Source organism: Globicephala melas, chromosome 3 (assembly GCF_963455315.2).
Source record: "Globicephala melas chromosome 3, mGloMel1.2, whole genome shotgun sequence".
In the NCBI taxonomy this organism is placed as follows: Eukaryota; Metazoa; Chordata; class Mammalia; order Artiodactyla; family Delphinidae; genus Globicephala; species Globicephala melas.
In genome coordinates, this window is record NC_083316.1 from 112,821,330 (window position 1) to 112,842,098 (window position 20,769).

General features: G+C 50.6%; 1 protein-coding gene across 1 annotated transcript in view; it reads left to right on the forward strand.

Annotated features, from left to right (window-relative positions):
- The first annotated feature begins 9,635 nt into the window (after window positions 1-9,635).
- Window positions 9,636-20,769, forward strand: part of TGFBI (transforming growth factor beta induced) — a 32,450-nt gene continuing 21,316 nt past the window's right edge. Inside the window, exons 1-2 of the mRNA XM_030869546.2 lie at window positions 9,636-9,821; window positions 14,461-14,559. Of these exons, the coding sequence (XP_030725406.1) occupies window positions 9,688-9,821; window positions 14,461-14,559 (233 nt within the window). The 5' untranslated portion in view covers window positions 9,636-9,687. The remainder of the gene's footprint in view (window positions 9,822-14,460; window positions 14,560-20,769) is intronic.

Genomic DNA, 20,769 nt, shown 5'->3' on the forward strand with positions numbered 1-20,769 from the left:
CACTACTCTGGCAAGTTGCTTCACCTCTCCTGGCCTTTCCTTCCTCATCCGTAAAACAGGAAAAATAACAATACCCAACCCACAGGATGACTTTAAGGATGGAATGACTTAATGCATGCAAAGTACTTAGAATAGCACCTGTCGTTGGTAAGCTATAGCTCTCCTTTACTAGGCTCTGACTGTGTGTGTGCGCGTGCAGGCACACATCCGCTCTCCTCCCTGATTGCTTCCCTGCATCCCTCTCAGGCTCACAGCCTTTCCTAGACACAGCCGCACCTGGGGGAACCTCAGAGGCAGAGACCTCCCTGCTTTGGCTGTCCTTAGAAGCAGCCATCCAAGTCCCTTTAAGTGCCTCCTCTTATTGCAGCATTTACCCCATTCACGTCCAGTCAAACATCAGGAGGCCTCTGAAGGAAAGAATGAGGAGGAAGATGCAGGAAGAGGCTGGGGAAGGGGTGTTGCACTAGCTGACGCTGACAGGTGTGCCCTTGGGCCTGCCTGCTGGGTGAGGGGGAGTGGAGGGTGCAGAGAAGTTGGGGTGGGTATCGTGGGGCACGCGCATGGGTTTAATTTTGCCCTTTCGTTCCAGGGTAAAGGAGAATGAGTTTGTTCCACCGTGTTAAAACCAACAGGCTAAATTTTGTGGCTCTCATCTCACAAGCTCCCCAGCCTACACAGATTGCCTTCTATACCCTGGATTCAAATGTCCAGAGCTTTTTGGTGGAGGCAGGGTGGTGTCAGGTTAGAAGCAATTTCTTGGGCACTTTTTTTTTTTTAATAAATGTATTTATATTTGGCTGCGTTGGGTCTTCGTTGCTGCGTGCGGGCTTTCTCTAGTTGCAGAGAGCAGGGGCTACTCTTCATTGTGGTGTGCGGGCTTCTCATTGAGGTGGCTTCTCTTGCTGCGGAGCACAGGCTCTAGGTGGGCGGGCTTCAGTAGTTGTGGCACGCGGGCTCAGTAGTTGTGGTTCACGGGCTCTAGAGCACAGGCTCAGTAGTTGTGGCACACGGGCTTAGTTGCTCCGCGGCATGTGGGATCTTCCCGGACCAGGGATCGAACCCGTGTCCCCTGCATCGGCAGGCGGATTCTTAACCACTGAGCCACCAGGGAAGCTGTCTTGAGCACTTTGAATGTGGCTCTCAGAATGGCTGCTACAGAGCCAGCAGCTTCCCCTTTCTGCTCTCTGTTGCTGGCACAGCTCTGCAGCTGAGGAAGTGGAGCCTTTCTTTTCAGCTAACATGGGGGAACCTTCCGTGAATTGGGGAACACCGGCCCCAGAGACGCTGACGCCTTCCTGCTAGGGAACTGAACACCCGGCTAGGGAAGGTGGGGAGACGAGCCAGGACCAATGTTCCTTAAGGCCCATCAGAGTCTCTGCCTGACCCGGAAGGCCGCACAAGTCAGTCTAGCCCAGGGTGTAGGGTGGAGCACCCCCTAAAGCAGTGCCAGTCTCTGTCTAGAATCCACTGGAAGGGGTGTGAATTGCACCAGCAGGGATTTAGGCTAGACCTTTCAAAACACAGTCCATTAATGAATCTGTAAAGGTTAACTGGGTTCCTTGCTGACTTATGATGAGGTTATAAAAGAAGCACAGGTATAAATACGTGGGCCAACTGTGATGGCAGACCCAAGGGCTAAAGGCTAGAGCTGGTGGACATGGCAAAGGAGAATCTCCATGAAGTGGGAAGGTCATGGAAGGGAGACCAGCTGAAAGAACAGTAGCCCAGAAAGGTTAAGGAATTTGCCTGAGGACACACAGCTTCTCAGTAACAAAGCCGGGTTTAAAGGGAGAGTATTATACAGGTAAGTGGAAGCAAAGAGGTAGCCCAGGGCTCTGCACAGAAGAAGCGGAAGTGGGCTGTGTGAACCGTGTGTGGGGAGGGTGGAGGAAGCACGTGCCCTGCAGGAGCCAGAGCTGACCCTGGGACACATGGGAGAGCAGGCGAGATGGATGACGAAGAGGAATTCTACGAAGGACTTAGAAGCCAGGCGCAACAGAGGGAGGGCAACACCTTGGAAGTGTTTTGGTGTAGGAACCAAATTTGGTGTAGGGTGGATAACTTTTATGCTCTAATGTAGCCTTTTCAGTGTGTTCCAAGCTTTGTTCAATGTGCATGTATTTCTTTTTAAATCAGTGGCTAAAAAAGATGTTCATTTAAAAAAAAAAAAAGAAGAAGAAAATAGGCAGAGAAGTCTGGATTTTCTCTCATAAACAATAAAAGCCATTGGTAGTGTCCTAGGAAAGCAGTGCTTTGGTGAAAGTGGTGTTTGGGGAAGATAAGACCAGTAGTGGTGGGATAGATGGATGGCTGTCGATCAGAGGAGGGGTGTGGGCTGCAGGTGGTGAGAGGTGAGGCCTTGGGGATCTGGGGTATTTGAGTGGTCGATGGGGAAACAAACATCTAGGAGCAATTTAGAAAGAACACTTGTAGGGTCTTGGTGACCGATCGCATGTGGGGGGGGGGGTGAGGGGTGGGGGGAGAGGCAAAACTGGAAGCAGGCTTTCCAGCCTTGGGCAGTGAATACAGAAATGGAGAGGAGCTGGACAGAGGCGGTGTGAGGATTAGTGGACTTGGGAAGGCGTTGTTTCTCTGGGGCGTTTGCCCTCCATGCAGGAAAACTTGACGGGAGCAGAGGAAAGGCATGAGTAAGCTTTGCTTCTCAGGCCAACAATCGTCTGGTAAGTTCCCTACAGTGGGCATCACTCCATAAGAGTATTTGAGGTCAGGCAATTGAAGCAACCTCAAAAGTGCCTCTGGATTCTTCTCTTGTAAGATATTTTATCTGAGCCAAATCAATGCAACTCTCTTGTGAAAAATCAGTTTCCCTGGAAATAAAGTTGGGTTCTAGCCAACAAGTAGCATTTGGCAAGCCCTGATTAAGAAAGCCAGTGTTCAGAGAAGTTGTGAAAATACAAGTCATTTAGGAAGGTAAACACTGGGTACCTAATGCCATTTTAGGGCTGTGACAGCTGTTCTGTCTCCATCAGTTGTAGAGCCTGAAACTACAGGTTTATTTTAAGTTCTTGCTGTTACAAACCTGTAGACCACCCACGCCCCCTTTGCAGGCTTTGAAAGGGGAGACGAATTGAAGATGACCTGGACTGAACACAATTTCCTTTCCCAGTTCAGCGAGTGGAAGCCACCAAATACCCAACAGCTGGACCTAGAGAAAAAGCCACTTGCCAGTCACCCAGGCATCTTGACTGTCATTCACAGTGCGAGCTGGGCTTCCATGAGAGCAAAGATTTCCAATGTGGTCCTTGGTACAAATTTTCAGGGGTTTTTTTTTTTTTTGGTCAATGGCTATGTTTCTTGAAAAGTTTTATGTAAATTGAATCCTATTTTAAACGCATCTGAGCTTTAGCTATTTAACAGAAACCTGTAGGCCTGTGCTTCTCAAACTTTGAGGTACACACAGATGACCTGGTAAGCTTATTTAAAATGCAGAGTCTGATTCAGTGCGGGGTGGGGGGGGGCAGAGGGCAGTATCTAAGATTCTGCATTACTAATACGTTCCAGGCTGCTGTTGATGCTGCTGTTGCACATCACATTTTGAGTGGCAAGGTTATGGAAAATCCTTGAAAAACCAAATCTGAATCCCCTAAATTGCACTATAATCACCCCTTAATTTTAGTAAGTGGGGATGTTACTTGCCTTTGTTTGTTGGGTGGATGGAATAATTGCAGTGTGTAAAGTACCATTCTAAGTGCTGTGTATTGTACAAGGAATGGAAAATTTCTCCCAAATTTGATTCAAGTACTCTTAAAAATTGGATATCTCATGCCAAAACCCACCCTTCCCTCTCCCTGGCGAGTAGTGGGGAACTGAATTGTAAGAGCTCTCTCATTCACTACATGGTGGCAGGTTAGAAAGCCCAAGTGTCCTCTGGGAATTATTTTGACCGTGTCACCTGTCTTCACTGATGCCTAACATCACCCAGAACACCACCCAGGGAGGATGGCAGAAGGGAGGCATGAAGTTGGTCAAGCGGCAAATGCCAGGTCTCCTGCCGACAGACCCCAGAACCAGTTTCTTTCTGTGTTTCCTTTGCGGAGAGCTTGTTGGAACTACTCACTCATCTTGATGTTGAAGCCCTGTTGTCAAGCACAGCAGGGTTGTTTTCAAAAACTAAACTGTTCTTGGTGATCTCGTAAAAGCCACAAAATGAGAAACTAGTCACTTTTATAAAGTGTCTGAAAAAGTCTAGTAATTATTGTTCCAAACAAGCCTCTCTTTCTCTTTAGTTGGTCTAACATGGAAAGAAGAGGGAAATCTTTCCCAAATGAAAGTGAGCGGGGCCAGCCGCAGTTGGTGGCAGGACATCTGGGATGGAGGACCCCTGTTCCTTTCCCCAGCGACATCTTTTCCTGTGGAAAAGCACCCCTCCCACAAAGCAGCAATCTGTGGTGGAAGAACGTGTTTACATTCACAGGGCTCTGCATTTTCTGGTTTTGGAGGGAGGCGAGTGGTGGAACACAGAGTTGGAATTTTTTTTACATCTAAACAGTAAATGAAGTATTACTGTAATCTCTTTCCTGAGCTCATGGAAAAACTCAAGTCATCGAATGTTAGTTTTACAGATCAGGGAAGTTTTTCGACGAGATTACCTGACTTGTCCCGGAGCCTATAAATCTTGCTAGAGGGAGAGCTGGGCTGGGGAAGGCACAGCTCCCAGGCTCTTACACACACGGGGCATCTTCCCTAAAACTGTGAAGCAGCCAATGCTCCCTCCCCAGGGGAGACATCAAGCCCAAGCTTGAATCTCTGTGAGCACTTCCCAGTGTCCTATGCCAAGCCGTCCTGTTGAAACAGAGAAATGTTTTGTTTTCAATCAATTAAATGATTATTTTCAGATGATTACACTTCTGTACGTGCTAACCTATCATATCTTTTCAGTGATCTCTATTACATAGTGCCATTACTGGGAGAGGTAATATCTGTTGGCCACTTTACATTAATTATATCATGTAATCTACCCTAGAGTCCTCTGAGGTAGGTTTTGTTATCAACTCTATGGGCAAAGTAGCAACTGAGGCTCCGAGGGGTTGAACAACTTGCCCAAGACCACACAGTTTGTAAGTAGTAGGACTGGGATTTGAACCCAGGTCCGCTGCCTCCGGAGCCTGCACTCAGCAGCTTTGTTTTACCAATGCCATCACTCCGGCAAGGCTGGCAATCTACCTGATGGATCCTGGCTTGGGCACCCCAGCTTTAAACCTAAACCATGAAGCAAAGTTGCTAAAGGCTACTTCCGCACTTTTCAGCATGTATCCTTCCCAGAAACTTCCTTTCATTCCTTACCCTACCCTTCTGGTCGGGACCACCTCGTTTTTATAAAGGAGTTATTTTACAGCAGCTTAGACTAGACAATCCATGGAGGCTGCTGTGTTCTTAGACCTCAGCCCAGATTTCCAGCTCATGATCTTAGCAGCCGTCCACCTTGACTCACTGAGTAGTCATTGCCAAAGACACCTCTTTCTTTGCACGAGCACTGTCTGAGAACAAAGCCAGCAGATAAGATTTTTGATGTGGAAATCATCAAAACAGTTCTTCCTATCCCCTGGCTTTTCTTCTTGAGGCTCCAGAAAAAAAAAGAAAATGATAAACCCTACAGTGAGGAAAAAGGACTCATAGATAAAGTGGAGCTAAATCCCAGGCGCCTGAATGCTGAACTTAAAGCCACGGGAGAGGCGTCCTCCTCCCTCAGAAAGTTGTTTCCAGGAAAGTCCACTCATTCCAGACTGAAGTATGCGTTTGACAGTCCTCACCAGCCAGCAGAATGAGCCCCATCTGAACAGAGATAGACAAAGGGATCATCTCCTCCAAAGTGGCAGAAGTCCCAGCCCGGGAAGCAGCGCCCCACAGCTAGCCAGGGGAGGGACTGTCCCAACCCTCCCTCCAGGGGAGATGGGAGGAGAGGAATGAGCAAGGGGATCAGGGAAGGACCTGGCTCTCCCCAAGGTCAAAACCACCCCGGAACATCCCCTAGTCTTCAATGAGGAAGGTACAAGCTGGGGTTAGAATGTTCCAGAAGACATTCCGTAGTCTTGTGGTCTTTGGTTTGCTGACCAAAGACTAGGAACCGCACAGTGATAGGGTTCGGCTTGGATCCTCTGCCCCACCTGGCAGTGATGGTGGCTCTCTGAAGTCCTCCTCTCCTGTGGCCTCTCAGGGTCTCCCTGGGCCTCGGTTCTGTCAGGGTTCCTGCTCTGTTTCCCCTCAATCCCTCCAGATGGGTGCTCCCCAGGGCCTGCCATCTCCTCCTCCTGTTCTCCAACACACGCGCCAGAGGGAGACTGCCCAAGTCCAGGGCTTTAGCCACCACCTGCTAGTGTGATGACTCCAATCTGCATCTTCAGTGCTCACACCTCCCCTGAACTTCAGACCTTCAAAGGCAGCTCCCTCCTGCACATCTCCACCGGAAACGTGGGTGTCTTGTCAGGCATGATACGAACGCACCTGGAGTCATGCCTCCCTCCCCACGGGCAACCCAATGTGCACCTTCACCAGCGCAGCGTGCCCATCGTGCCCGTCCTGCATCTGATCATCCCAGCTAGAGACCTTGAGGTTGTCCCTGACTCCCCACCCCGCTCCCCTCCATGCCCTCAGGTTTCCCAGTCTAGTCCATGCTACCACTGAAATCTCCCTGAAACCTGAACCGCCCTCTCCTCTCCCTCCGCCACACTCCCAGCTCAGGCCCTCAATGGCTTTTACTCCCTCTGCGCTCTGCCCCTCCTCCAGCCCCAAACTGCTCTGCTCCAGCCTCTTCTTGCTTCCCTTCCCCTCACTCTGATGATCCCCTCCTCCCTCCCTCCTTTCCAGCAATGTCCTAGCATGTCCAGGCCTCTGTAGACTGTGTCCCCTGTCTTCCACACTGACTCTCCCCTTCCTTTTTCAGATAATCTTCTTGGAAGAATCGTCCACACTCTCTATGGCGCCATCACTTCATCAAACCACCATCATCTGGCTTCGCCCTCCTGCTCCCATAGCCAAGTCCCCAGCGCCTGTCTGTTTCCCACAAAGCAGATAAGCTTCAGATCTGTGTGCAGCGGTACTCGCTGCTCACAGCCCCCTCCTTCTGGGGCTGCCCATTGCCTCCTGCTCTCTGTCAGCACTGCTTCACCTCCTTGCTGGCTGCTCTCTGCCATGCCTCCTCTCCATCATCTGTCGTCACCCACCTCTTGCTCCACACGCCCAACCAGAGAATCCATCCGCTCCCATGCCTTCAGCTGCCTACAGCTAAGGCGGACTCCCATGTTTGGATCTCCATCCCAGGATCCTCGATGGAGCCCCAGATCTTTACATACAACTGCCCACAAGACAGCTGGATGCGTCGTAAACACTTCAAGGGTCAAAACCACTGACCCTTTTGCGGCAAATCTGCACCTCCCTCCATGCCCCTGCCAATAGCACCTTAGATATCCCTGGCTCCTCCCCGCCCCCCCCCCCCGCCACTCTCTGGGTACAGCCTCCATGTTCTGCCGAGTCTGTTACCTCCTAGACACCCCCTGGTGTGCCACCCTTTTTCACGCCCACCTCCACTTCCACGGAGCAAGCTCTTGGTCCCCTCCTGGTCACCTGACCTTCCTGCCTCCAGTCTTGCTTATTTTATGTTATCCTCTCCTAGCCTGCTCCTGCCCCTGGCCTGCTTCTCCATCATCTGCAGGACTCTTAGCTTGGGTCTGGGTCCTGTGACATGGCTTCCCTTCTCTCTCTCCTTGACTCTGCCTCCCCGTGCTTCAGCCAGCCGGACACTTTGAGGGCCCAGAACGCCCTCGCTTTGCCTGGCTAACTCCTTCTCACCCTTCCAGCCTAGAGCAGGTGCCACCTCCTGTCAGGCCGGTGCTTCCTCGAGGCTCGCAAGGCCCCAGCTGCCCCTCCCCATAGCAGCTTGTTTTCTGGCCCACGGGTATCCGGCCTGTGAACTTTTTCAGAAAGAGCCTGGATCTCACTCACGCATCCATCTTTGTCTCCCCAGGCTAGCAGCTCAGGTAATTGGTGGGTGATTAATAGGTGCTTCAGTGAATACTTATCTCCCTGCCAGGTGACTGTTTGTTTACTTGCTCTGAGCTCCTCCAGGGCAAAAATCTTGTCTTTGCTATCTTTTTCCAGCATCTTTCTCACACTTAGTGCTATACAGATGTTTATGAACAGAGACATTTCTCCAAAGAAGATATACAGCCTGCCAACAAACACATGAAAGAATGCTCAACATCATTAATCGTTAGAGAAATGCAAATCAAAACTACAATGAGATATCATCTCACACCAGTCAGAATGGCCATCATCAAAAAATCTAGAAACAATAAATGCTGGAGAGAGTGTGGAGAAAAGGGAACACTCTTGCACTGCTGGTGGGAATGTGAATTGGTACAGCCACTATGGAGAACAGTATGGAGGTTCCTTAAAAAACTACAAATAGAACTACCATATGACCCAGCAATCCCAGTACTGGGCATATACCCTGAGAAAACCATAATTCAAAAAGTGTCATGTACCAAAATGTTCATTGCAGCTCTATTTACAATAGCCCGGAGATGGATACAACCTAAGTGTCCATCATCGGATGAATGGATAAAGAAGATGTGGCACATATATACAATGGAATATTACTCAGACATAAAAAGAAAGGAAATTGAGCTATTTGTAATGAGGTGGATAGACCTAGCGTCTGTCATACAGAGTGAAGTAAGTCAGAAAGAGAGAGACAAATACCGTATGCTAACACATATATATGGAATTTAAGAAAAAAAATGTCATGAAGAACCAAGGGGTAAAACAGGAATAAAGACGCAGACCTACTAGAGAACGGACTTGAGGTTATGGGGAGGGGGAAGGGTAAGCTGTGACAAAGTGAGAGAGAGGCATGGACATATATACACTACCAAATATAAGGTAGATAGCTAGTGGGAAGCAGCCGCATGGCACAGGGAGATCAGCTCTATGCTTTGTGACCACCTAGAGGGGTGGGATAGGGAGGGTGGGAGGGAGGGAGACGCAAGAGGGAAGAGATATGGGAACATATGTATATGTATAACTGATTCAGTTTGTTATAAAGCAGAAACTAACACACCATTGTAAAGCAATTATACTCTAATAAATATGTAAAAAAAAAAAAAAAGACAATGAGCGTGTACCAAGGTGGCGGACCCCACCCTTCTCCACGGTTTCCAGGAGTAGCTTGGAGTCTAACAAAACCTGCCATATATATACATATATACACATATATATATATATATATATATATATATATATATAGTCTTCTGTCAATCAAAAGATTTACTCCCTATCCATCTTAAAGTTAGCAAGTTGGGGGAGGAGAGAGGTGCGCGTGGAATGCAGAGGCAAGTATGATGGGTAGAATATTGTGGGAATCAGCATGGCCTGAGACCGCTGAGGCATGTTCGGACTCAGGACCCTGCAAACCTCGAGGAGGGAGTGAAGGAGTGAGGCCCCGTAGGCCCGTTGGTGGACGCTGGGGAGCACGGGAGAGAGGGGCTAGTTGTGAACGATCTTGGGCCGCGGAGGGGGAGTGGGCGGGGCGCGGGGCGTCCGCAGCCCGCCCTCCGCCCGCTCCCCGCCCCTCGGGCGGCTCCCTGCGCTCCTCTTACTTAACCTGCCGGCGGCGACGGCACTCGCACTCCCGCACCGCTCGACCGCCCGCTCCGCGCCGCCTCTCGCTCCATGGCGCTCCTCGGGCAGCTACTGCCCCTCGCCCTGGCACTGGCCCTGGGCCCCGCCGCCACGCCAGCGAGCCCCGCCAAATCTCCCTACCAGCTGGTGCTGCAACACAGCCGCCTCCGGGGTCGGCAGCACGGGTAAGAGGGCGCCCCATGGGGGGCGGAGGGACTGGGCGTCGGGGCCGTCGGAGCGGGCTGGGGGCGCCGGAGACAAAGCCCGAGCCTAAAGCAGGCTGTGTGGGACGCTCGGAGGGACCAGCCCTGCAGGAGGTGGAGGGAGGGAGGCGGGGACGATGGAGGAAAGTCAGCAGGAGGCACTGTGTAGAGGAAGCGGATGGGAGAGCTGACCCGTCACCCCAACTCAGGCCAAGAGCGTGAGAGGGACCCCGGGCTTTGAGCTTCTCCCAGCGGAGAGCGCTTGGCAGCTCTCTGCCCCGAATCACCGTGGGAAGGTGGCCAGGGCAGAGAGGGAGCCCACCCAGCAGGGCACAGATTCCAGTCCAGCCAGGTCCTTGTCCAGTACCTTCAGCTGTGTCGCTGGGGCCACACAAGCTGGCAGCAACCGAGGCCCCCAGGCTCCTGTTCACCTGTCCAGGCCTACACCCGCGACCTGGCACCAGACAGTGCTCTCCAGGCGCAGCAAAGGCAGTGCGGCATCTGCTCCCCAGGCAGATGAAGAGCAGGAGAGTGCGCTGAGCCTCGCACACATTGTACAGATGGGGAAACAGTCTGGAGGGGACACACCACTTCCCCACAGACCTTCAGTACGTACTGGAGCAGGGATTGGAATCGCTCTTAAAACACTGGCTGGGTTTGTAAATTTGGGACATTATCATTGCAGATATCCCCTTGAGACACTGAAGATGTGTTGGTTTTAGGGGGCAAACCCAGGCAAAAGGTCTGACCTGGTAAAGACCCTGGCCCAGACGCAGGCAGGGGTGGGCAGTGTTTCTACATCCCAAACTAGGCCCTCCCGCTTCACACGTAGCCAGGTGTGCTGCAGCTTACAGCCCACCTGGGTGCACCGCCTCCTTTTTCACAACTAGGTAGAACTGTATGTGGACAGTCGTGTCACGGCCCGAATGCCATTGGGTCTGGCATTTGCTCCCAGGTGGTTCCCAGACCACCAAGTGACTGGGCAGATCTGTACTCAGATCAAAACTCACCATTGGAAGTGATCAGTGTTGTCTCCATAGGGCTTTACAAAGCCTTGGCTCCCCGCCCTTCAAAGCGCCCCCTCCTTGGGAGCGGTCATCCTTGTACCCTCTGCCTGTGTGTGGCCTTGTGGCCTTACTTGGTCGTTCAGGTTCCCCGGGGCTGTGGGGAGGGGACTGATGAGAGTGAGTCTGACCCCTCTGCAGAGTGAAAGCCATCCAGGCCATGCTACAGCCTCAGCACCCTGCAAGAGAGAGGAGAGCACAGGGGATGTCCCGGGGGCTTTCGCGAAGTGAAAGATTCCCCTTTGACTTAGGCCGGGTACAGAAGGGTGAGGGGACAGGGCAGAAAGACGAGGGGGAGACGAGGCATAAAGTCAGAATGTGAGCACCTGGCATTGTCATTGTCTCTGCCCAGCTCACCATCGTCCCTCTGCCTTTCTTACCTATGGAGCATGTCCTGTTTGGGTGCTGCAGTCCTCCTGGGAGGTTTCTGTTCCTGCTGTATCTTCTTAGGCACTAAGTCAAGAAGAAGCCCCAATAGCATGCCCTGCAGCACCGTTACCTGGAATGGAAGCTTCCCCAATGGTGTTGACAGGGTTCCAGCAGGAGCCAGCTCTGCGGCAGGCCTCCTTCCTGTCAAAGCCCAGAAAAGCCACAGACCAGCTGGAAAATAGGTTTTCTTTTTCTTTTTTAAATGCAAATGCTCTTTATTTTAAAGTTCAGACATTAGATCAATTTCCTCCCTCCCCGCCCTCCCCCCACCCCTGCAGGCTAATCCTCTCGATTAGCTGCTTGCAGTGCAGTTGGAAAGGCCTATAGTGATCTGTGATGGACGGGATGGTCTAAGCAGTCCCTGGTGTGCACCCTCCCCCAATAAAGTCTGGACACGCAGGCAGGTGAACTGTGACAAACAGCTGCAGACACAGTTGCGTTTACTCTGATCTAAGTGTCCCTGAAAACCTCACAGGGCTGCCTGACTTTGCCCTTGTGGGTGGCACCCTGTGCAAAATGGATAACCGTGTTCAAACTCCTGCCATCTTTTAAAGTGAGATCTGGTGGGAAGGGAAAGGTAAGCTCTTCTTTAACGGAAATGTATGTGTGCTTCACATGGCGTGAAGGAAGAAATAATAAGCAGGCCCTCCTCACCCTTTATCACTGTCACCACTTTCGCTTTCATCTATTACCACAACACAGTGAGCTCTGTAGTGTGCGTTCCCATTTTACAGATGGAGAAACTGTGTCTTGGTGAGGTGGAGTGACTTAGTCCAAACACAGAAATATGTTGGGAAACTAGGGACTACGATGTGGTCTCTTGACTCCCGGCTGTTATCTGTGTTGCTATAGGGAAGGAAAAAAAACAGTACTGAAAGAGAAGTAAAAATGCAGTCACACTTCCAAATATCAACAACCAAAACTGGACTGAATTTTCTGAAGCAGTTGATTTTCAAATCCAAGTTGAACAGCAGAGCTGTTGTGCTTGAGGTAGAAGGCCCAGAAATGGGGTGCTCATTTTGATTAAACTTCAGCATAAATTTCCTGTGTACACAGCCCACCCCTCCCACCCCGATGTGAGAGGGAGTACGTCACAGAGACCCCCAGCCTCCGCTCCTGTCTCAAAGGGCAGCGGCAGTGGTAACTCGCTCCGCAGAGGAATGTTGGAGCCACATCCACAAGAGACACTGAAGATTTTGCCAAACGCCTACGGAAAGTTGCAGGGAATTCATCAACAGTAATTGTTTCCTGCTTGGTCAGATAGAAGAACTTCTGAAATTGTACAGCAATAAACAGCACCTACAGCTGGAGTGTGGCCAGCGGGGACTCTCTCAGGGTTATCTGGGACTGCTGTAACCTATGAATGCCGAGCAGCAAACTGAGAAGCAAGTTGGCTTCTGTAAAAATCCTCTGGAGGCTGTGGGCATTTGGTCAGACTCAGCCAGGAGCAAGGGGATAAGGGCTGTTCTCCCTGCTGGCCTGCGGTTTCCTCTCTAGCCTCAGCTTCTCTCACCCTCAGGTTCTTAACAGTAACTCACTAATGTTTACTGGGCTTCCTTGGCCCACTCACCTTTGCCTGCTGAACCATGAACTGGACAAGAGGTGACATCCAGGTGGTAGAAGAGACAGGGCAGAGAGGTAAAGGGTCAGTGTGCCCTCCCACCCAATAACCTGACTCTGAGTATTTGAGAATTGACCAAGTTCCTGTAGCCATGTGATGGGGACGGCAGGTGCTGCCCTCACTGCGGTATCAGTGTCTTCCCGAAAAACACCATGCATCTCAAATGAGGCCAATTGATCATATTTGTAAGGTATCAGAGGAAATGATATTTAGAACTGACACCTGAGGTTCTCTGGGCGTAGAGGTTTTGTGAAAGCCCGCAGTCTCTCCGCTTTGCTTTTCTCTGGCTTGTGATTCAGCCAGGTGAACTGCCTGCCTCCGGCTCAGGAAGACTGCCTCCACTTGTCACCACACAGCCATAGCTGCCTCCTTCCCCAGGGGCTCCCAGTAACTGTCCTGCCACCACATGGCCTGAGCATGGTTTGGGTCAGAACTTGGTACACCGGGTAAAATAGGCAAAGACAAAAGCCCACGTCTCTGGGAAAGCGGACTTCTCAGCAGAACCTGGGTGTTTGCGCAGGGTCGCTCAGGATGCTTCTGAGCTGGGTGCTCCTGGGAGCAGGTCATTCCAGGCCCCGCTGCACCTGATCTGGTGCTCAGCCGCATCTAGAACATGAAAGAAAGAACAAGGCAGCACACCTTCCCTCGGGGTTCTTTGGAGGGTAATTGAAGAGAAGACATACACGCCCTGATCAGTTTTGGGTTCTGTTTGGTAGCCAGCGTCAAACAAGGGCTGTATCACTGGTCAGAGGTGGACAGAAGTGTGTCACCTGGGGCACTGGAAGAGGGCTTTCTGCGGGGAGTGGGATGCAAGCCGGGGCCTAAGTAATAAACGACTGAGTTCAGTGAGTGAGCATCTCCTTCCAAGGTCCTGACAGCAGCTGGCCATGCCCCCTAGTTTCCAGGGTGGACGCTTCAGATAGGCCGTGTTTGGGAGCCAGGCAACTGCCTAGGGACGCAGAGGATGTCTGTGTGTGGAGCTGCCTGGGAGGTGCTGGGGCCCGGACCTCATGACCACGGGACCAGCAATGCCCACAGGGAGGCCAGGTTAAAGCCTGTGAAAGTTTGGGCTCCGTGTGGAGGAGAGGTGCAGAGGAAGGCTGGGGGGCCTCTCTAAGCTGCTGTTCTTAGCAAGCACACCACTTTTACTTAGCTGATATTCTCCATCTATAACACGGAGTCTAAAATTTTTAAGATGTTTGTAGTTACACTTACCAAATGTCTGTGTCAAAGAAGAATGCTTAAATGAAATTACATCACTGTATGAGATATACTTTGACAATTTTTAAATCGGTGGGGGGGGATATTTTCAGGGGGATGCTGGAAATCTAGGTCATGAGGGCCAGAATGTACCCCCAAGTCAGCCCCTGGAACCAAGACCGAAATGACTGTATCTTCTCCATATCTAGAACATTCTGGTGACCCAGGAGGGCCCACGTGGTGGGAAGGATGTGGAGGTGGGTGGACATGCTGACCATCTTGCTAACACGGCAGCTTTTGTTTTCAGCCCCAACGTGTGCGCTGTGCAGAAGGTCATTGGCACCAACAAGAAGTACTTCACCAACTGCAAGCAGTGGTACCAGAGAAAGATCTGCGGCAAATCCACGTGAGTATCTGGAACTACCCGAGACCGCCAGCCACTGGGGAGGCTGCCCTCGATGTGCACGGACTGCAGTCGCCCCTGGGCGTGGGCTAGCCTTCTGGAGCCATGAAGATGCGTGTGCAGACATGTCAGGGGACTGTGTGCTTGGGAGTGGTGTTTTTTGTAGGCTGACCAATTTTGTTTTTCATTTTTAAGGCTCCTGACAATACTTGGATACATTTTTCAGGGCTGACTTGGGATTGCAAGAAACATGAAACATGGTGTGCGTGTGTGTGTGTGTGTGTGTGTGTGTGTGTGTGTGTGTGCTTCCTAATCCTCACTAAGTGATACAAACACAAATATTCAGTGGAGAAGCCATCAGCCTCTGACTCTGGGAAAGAAGGCCCATTGGTGAGCTTATACCCGCTTCCTGCTCTGCAATCCAAAAGACTTAGAGCGCCTAGAAATAGGCGCATAATAAGACAGCATAGCGTATTAAGAACACAGGCTCAGACTCCCTGATTCAAGGGCTGGCTCTGCCACTTACCTGGGCAGGTGGCTTCACCTTTGGAATCCTCAATTGCCTCATCTGTAAAGTGGGAATAACAGTAGGACTACCTTACGTGATTGTTATGAGGATTGAATGAAATAATGCACAGAAGAGGCTAAATTAGGTACCTGGCGCATAGTAAGTGCTCAGTAAATGCCATCTGCTGTTATTTGCAAATCTCAGCCTTCCTCAAATGGAAGTGAGACACGGGGGGTGTGGACACCTGTGGTTACAGAAGGCCTCGCTGGTGCCTCTGTCAACACAGCACGGAGGTAGACGGCATTCACCCCAACTGCCCTGCGGTCTGCGTGTTCTAACAGAATTCTGGGGAAAGCTAATCTATTTTCGCACCAACCATCAAAAGATCTCAAAGCTGGCTCTCTCCTATAGACAGGAAGATGTGCCATGCATAACTCCCTGAGCCACTTGTGAGGAACGGACCTTCTTCTCATCTGTGTAATGAGAGGATTAAGAGATGCTAAGCCATGATCTTGAAGCCTTCCCCATGTTAGGGATTTTTAAATGTATTGCTTGTGACTTGCTTTTGAGCAGATGTCTCCTCTAACTGAAGGAAGGGAAAACGCTCTTTCCTTGAGATGTACCTGGAAATAAATATCCCAACTTGTGACCCTGACTGTGTCCTAACACAGTTATCAACTCTAGTATGGATCAGGGAAATTGTAGATCAGGGCAGAGGTGGGGAGAGACCAGTAGCTCCCTGCGAGCCTGTCAAGGGCAGGGCCATGACAATTGGTTCCCCACTTGACCAAGCCCAGCCACAAAGGCAAGAGTTGAGTGAGCTAAGAGGACCCACCTCCCAGGTTTAGTGAACAAACAAACCCCCAGCTAGAATTCTTGCTGCTGTGGACAAAAAGAGATTATGCAAATAATATACCACACATCCTTACCTGGAACCCAAGTTAAAAAAAAAAAAAGAATACCTTCAGTACTCTTTGACTTTTCCCATGTGTGTATATTATTTACTAAAATAAGCAATTAATTACTTAATTAAACACAGAGCCAGGCCTCACATAATTGCTTCTTGGAAGATGACCAAAGCCCTGGTATCAAGCATCTCAGAGCCCTGGGTTTCAAGATGCCACCTTTTTGTTCTTTCTGGTTTCCCTAAAAATGGGACCTACTTAGGATGTCAAGCTGGCAACAGGGTGGCGTTGGCCATGGTATTTCAGGGTGGCCCGTGTTGAAGCATTTGTCTGACTAGTTAACAGTAGCTTGGGAATATTCCCCAGCAGTTCCCAGGTTGACGCTGTTGTGGGTGATGAGTCGCCTTGACTTATTGGCTCTCGGTACCTGCACCCTTCTCCACTGATGTGCCAGGACGGGTGCAGGCGGCACAGCTGCATGTTGGCCAAATGTTCTTGATAAGGGGTCATTAAGGTGTGATGGTGCAGCACCAGTGAGCACAGGGCACTGGGGGAAGGAATAGACAGGTAGGTGTGGGTGGGGAAATGGAGGTGTAGAGCAGGGCCAAGCAGAGCCCAGGGCCCAGTCCCAGCCATTGAGCTGGTCTTACAAAGCCAGAGGGGATGACCTGCACTTACAACTCTGCGATGTTCTGTTGCTTTGGGCAGCTTAAAAAAGAGGAAATCGGGGGCTTCCCTGGTGGTGCAGTGGTTGAGAGTCCGCCTGCCGATGCAGGGGACACGGGTTCGTGCCCCGGTCTGGGGGGATCCCACATGCCACGGAGCGGCTGGGCCCGTGAACCATGGCCGCTGAGCCTGCGCGTCTGGAGCCTGTGCTCCGCAACGGGAGAGGCCACGGCAGTGAGAGGCCTGTGTACCGCAAAAAATAATAATAATAAAAAAAGAGGAAATGGGGACAGAAAATCATGAGTTGATTAAAAAAAAAACTTCACGATCCAGGATAAGAAGGTCCCTTCCTGGAACATTGCGTGCAGCGTCAGGAAGGTGAAGCTGACCGGGGAGAAATCCAGAGAACTCAGGGAGGGAAAGGGGAAGGGGTTGGATTCATCTCCACTGTCCCCGAGAGAGCTGAGAAGGGGCAGCCTTGTAGTTTGCTTGTGCCCGGGATTAAGACCCATGAAGGGGCTGCCATCTGGGCACCGGGAATTCAGTGCCATAGCTGGTCAGGAGAGGAGAGGGTTGTGCTGGCTGGAGTTGATGTCATCCTGGTGACAGTGGGTCCTTTGGTGCATTTATTTGGGAGATGACCAGACTGGGAAACCGCAAGCATGGTTGTGGTTGGAGCAAAGAGGGCATTCTCAGCATGTGGTCAGCCTGGGCAGTGGGGATCTTCCTAGCGTGACTCCAGGGAAGAGGCTGGGGCAGAGGAGTGCACTGGGATGCACGGCAGCAAAGGTCACCAGGGGGCCCAGGACCCACAGGAGAATTTGAACTTGAAAGCAGATAATTGGCACTAAGTACAGGACCAAGGGATGAAGGCTTTGCCGGGTGAGGTCACGCAGAGACCCAGGAGCCTGGAGCCAAATGTCTGCTGCAGTGAGGCCCCGACTCCACCTCCACAGAGGGAGGGAGGGGAATGGCCACATTCAGCACTCAGCACTCCCATCAGGCCACCGCATCCATCATCTTTAGACGATAGCTTTTCTGTATTACCGAAAAGAGTCTTGGTGCTGTTTGTCGCGCCTGATGCATGGATTTTATTATAGGAAGTAGTTACCAGTGGGCCCCTATTTAGTGACTTGAGTGAATTTTATTACTTAGAAATTCATTTAACTTCGGATCCTAAAGAGCGCCAGTGTGATACAACAGCTAATCAAGCAAAGAGGGTCATTTCAGTCCTCGGTGATGATCAGTAACCATAACATTTTTACATACAGCAGCTGAAGCAGTGGTGCAGGAAATTGTGCTCAGGAAGCCTGGCTGCCTCTGACAGGCCTTCTTTGTAGAAGCCCCGGCAAGAGGGAGGTCCATTTAACAGCCAAGTCAGAGCTGACATCATGGGGATGTAATGAATCATAGCAGGAGCTCAGGCATCCTCAGTGTGGCACAGGGAGGGCCAGCGCAGGGGCTAGCAGGTAGGGGTGGCAGCTGCCCATTCCAAAAGGCTTAACGTTGTTTCACAAGCAACGCAATTCACAAGCACAGTAGCCAAGATGAGCTGGCAGGACATTCCCCCTTCTCTAGTAGCAAGCATTGCTTTGCCCAAGGGCTGAAATATTAATACTTCTTCAGCACTGCCTTCAAGTTTAGACATTTCACTTCTACCAAAGCCAGCTGGTGTATGGTCGAGATTTTCCATCATTTGGCAGAGCTGTTACCTGTAGATCTTATTCGGGCAGGGCACCCAGGGACATCTGCAGTGAAGCTGAGGAAGAGCCTTCCTTTCCTCCCTCTCCTGTATCCCACAGCCTCGGTCCCAAGAGGAAAAAGAAGAGGATGGTGAGAAGCCATCTAGGGGTGACAAGCTATCCTCAGACCCACACCAGCACCTCCTTCCCTGTTTCATATTCCCCGTGCAGCCCCCTGGGACCGCGTGGCTAACCTGCTCTGAAATAACTCAGGTTTGACGTATGCCAAACACCTCTGTTGTGCAGTGCTTCTGAAGGTTCTCTCCCATTCTGTAGACTCCTAGGAGTCAGCTTAGCTGACAGGGAATCTTGTTCTGTTGAGTATTTACATGAACCCATGTACCATTTGGGGTAAGTCCCTATGGTAGGCAGAATAATGACCCCCTAAAGCTGTCTACATCCTCACTCCTGAACCTGTGAATATGTTACCTTACAAAGGAAAAGAGACTTTGCGGATATGGTTAAGTTAAGAATCTTGGAGGGGGTGAGGGGGAGATGATTATCCTGAATTATCTGATGAGTCTAATATAATCATAAGGGTCCTTGTAAGAGGAAAGCAGGAGGGTTAGAGTCAGAGAAGGAGATATGACAATGAAAACTGAAGTTGGAGTGATGTGACCACAAGCCAAGAAATGCAGGCAGCCTCTAGAACTGGAGAAGACAAGGAGTAGGTTCTCCCCTAGGACCTCTGGAAGGAATACGGCCTTTGGTTTTAGCCTCGTAAGGCCAAATTCTGACTCTAACATCCAGAATTGTAAGATAAATTTTGTGGTTTTAAGTCCCTAAATTTGTGATTTGTTCTAACCACAATGGACCCTATCTATTAACTTTCATAGCTGTGTTATGGGGAATTTTATTACATGGGATTTGATCAGTGGTCTCCTGCAAGGCATGGCTCTCAATGAAGTTATTAACCTAACTTCAGTTTGAAGTTTATACCTGGAATTTTTTAGGAAGAAGCTCCACAACTGAGTGCTTAGTAACTAATATCAAGTAGCTGGTAAGTGCTTTTCATAGGTTAGCTCGTTCAGTTCTCACAATCATCCCTTAAGGTCAGTGTGATCATTCGCCCATTTACAGAGGGGAAGACTGAGGCTCAGAAAGCCTTAGCAACCTGCTCAGTCATCCGCTGGTAAGTGGGAGAGGTCCAGTCATTCTACATGCCGCCCCCGGGGGAGAACCAAGCCCAGCAGCTAGTTTTGGTGACATGGGGGGAGCCCAAGTGAGCAGCCCTGGAGCGCCTGGGTCCACTGCCCCAGATCTCTCTCTTCAGCCCTAACACCTGTGACTCTAAGCCCCAGGGAGAAGGCCTCCTCGGGATCAACAGAGGCCCTTTGGCCCAGAGCCACCAACCTTTTCCTGGTTGCTCACCCGCAGCCTGGTGGTCATTGAGAAGCCCTGTTGCAAGGGGACTCCCTCCCTAGTCAGATGGAGAGCATGGGAACTGAGGAGACACAGACAGCATCCAGGAGCCCTCCCCACCCAAATACCTTCACAAACCACGTGCAAACAGACGTCACCAAAAAATGTAAGTGTGTTTTCCCAAGGTTCCGTCTCATCGCTCGCCAAGCTGGACCCTGGTGAATGGGATAGTGGTGGAGTCTTTAGTGGTAGCCAGTAGGTTAAAACAAGCCCTTTTTTTTACCAGGGGGCTCAAGATTTTCATTTTCTCCTGGGAGGCTTAAGAGAGCTCAGCTGAGTGCGGAAAATGAACCCATCCAGGCAGGCGCCTGTCTAGACCACGTCAGCCTGTGTTTGTTCAGTGATTCCCTTGGAAATCATGACACGCTGGATGGTTTACCTTCGGTCACAGGAAGCTGGCTCTCAGGCTCCGTTCCTTACCGCACTACTTCGGAGTCAGGTTAATCCCTAGGTGTTTACAGCCGTCACAGCGGCCAAAATTGTGAAGCATGCTTGGGAGAGAGTGATTGTTTTAACTTATTATATTACCTCCTTGAAAAATCATTTTGGGAAGAGAAAAACCAATGCTTCTCACTCTATCCAGTCGTGAGTAAAACTTTGGAGGGGAATGGAGGAGAGCTTTGAGACTCTATTTCAATTCTTTAGGCCTTGGATTGACACTACCTTTTGCACCCCACCCCTGCCTCTTTCAAACGCCCTTCTAAGTCAGGCACCTTCTCTGACTTTCTTCCTCAAATTGCTCTTCTGACCTGGGAAGTTGGAATAAGAAAATTAGTGTCTCATTACCCTAGAGGATATACTTTTTCTGAGGTTTTTGCTTATTGGACTGTGTCAGGCCAAGGAGAAGCCAGGAGCCTTTAATCAGAGCAGCTTTTGCTGATAAGATCCGATCCAGAGACCAGCAGATTGGTTCTCTCTGTGCAGGGAAGCCAGGGAACCAGGGAGGCACAGATGGGGGCCTCCCTGTGTC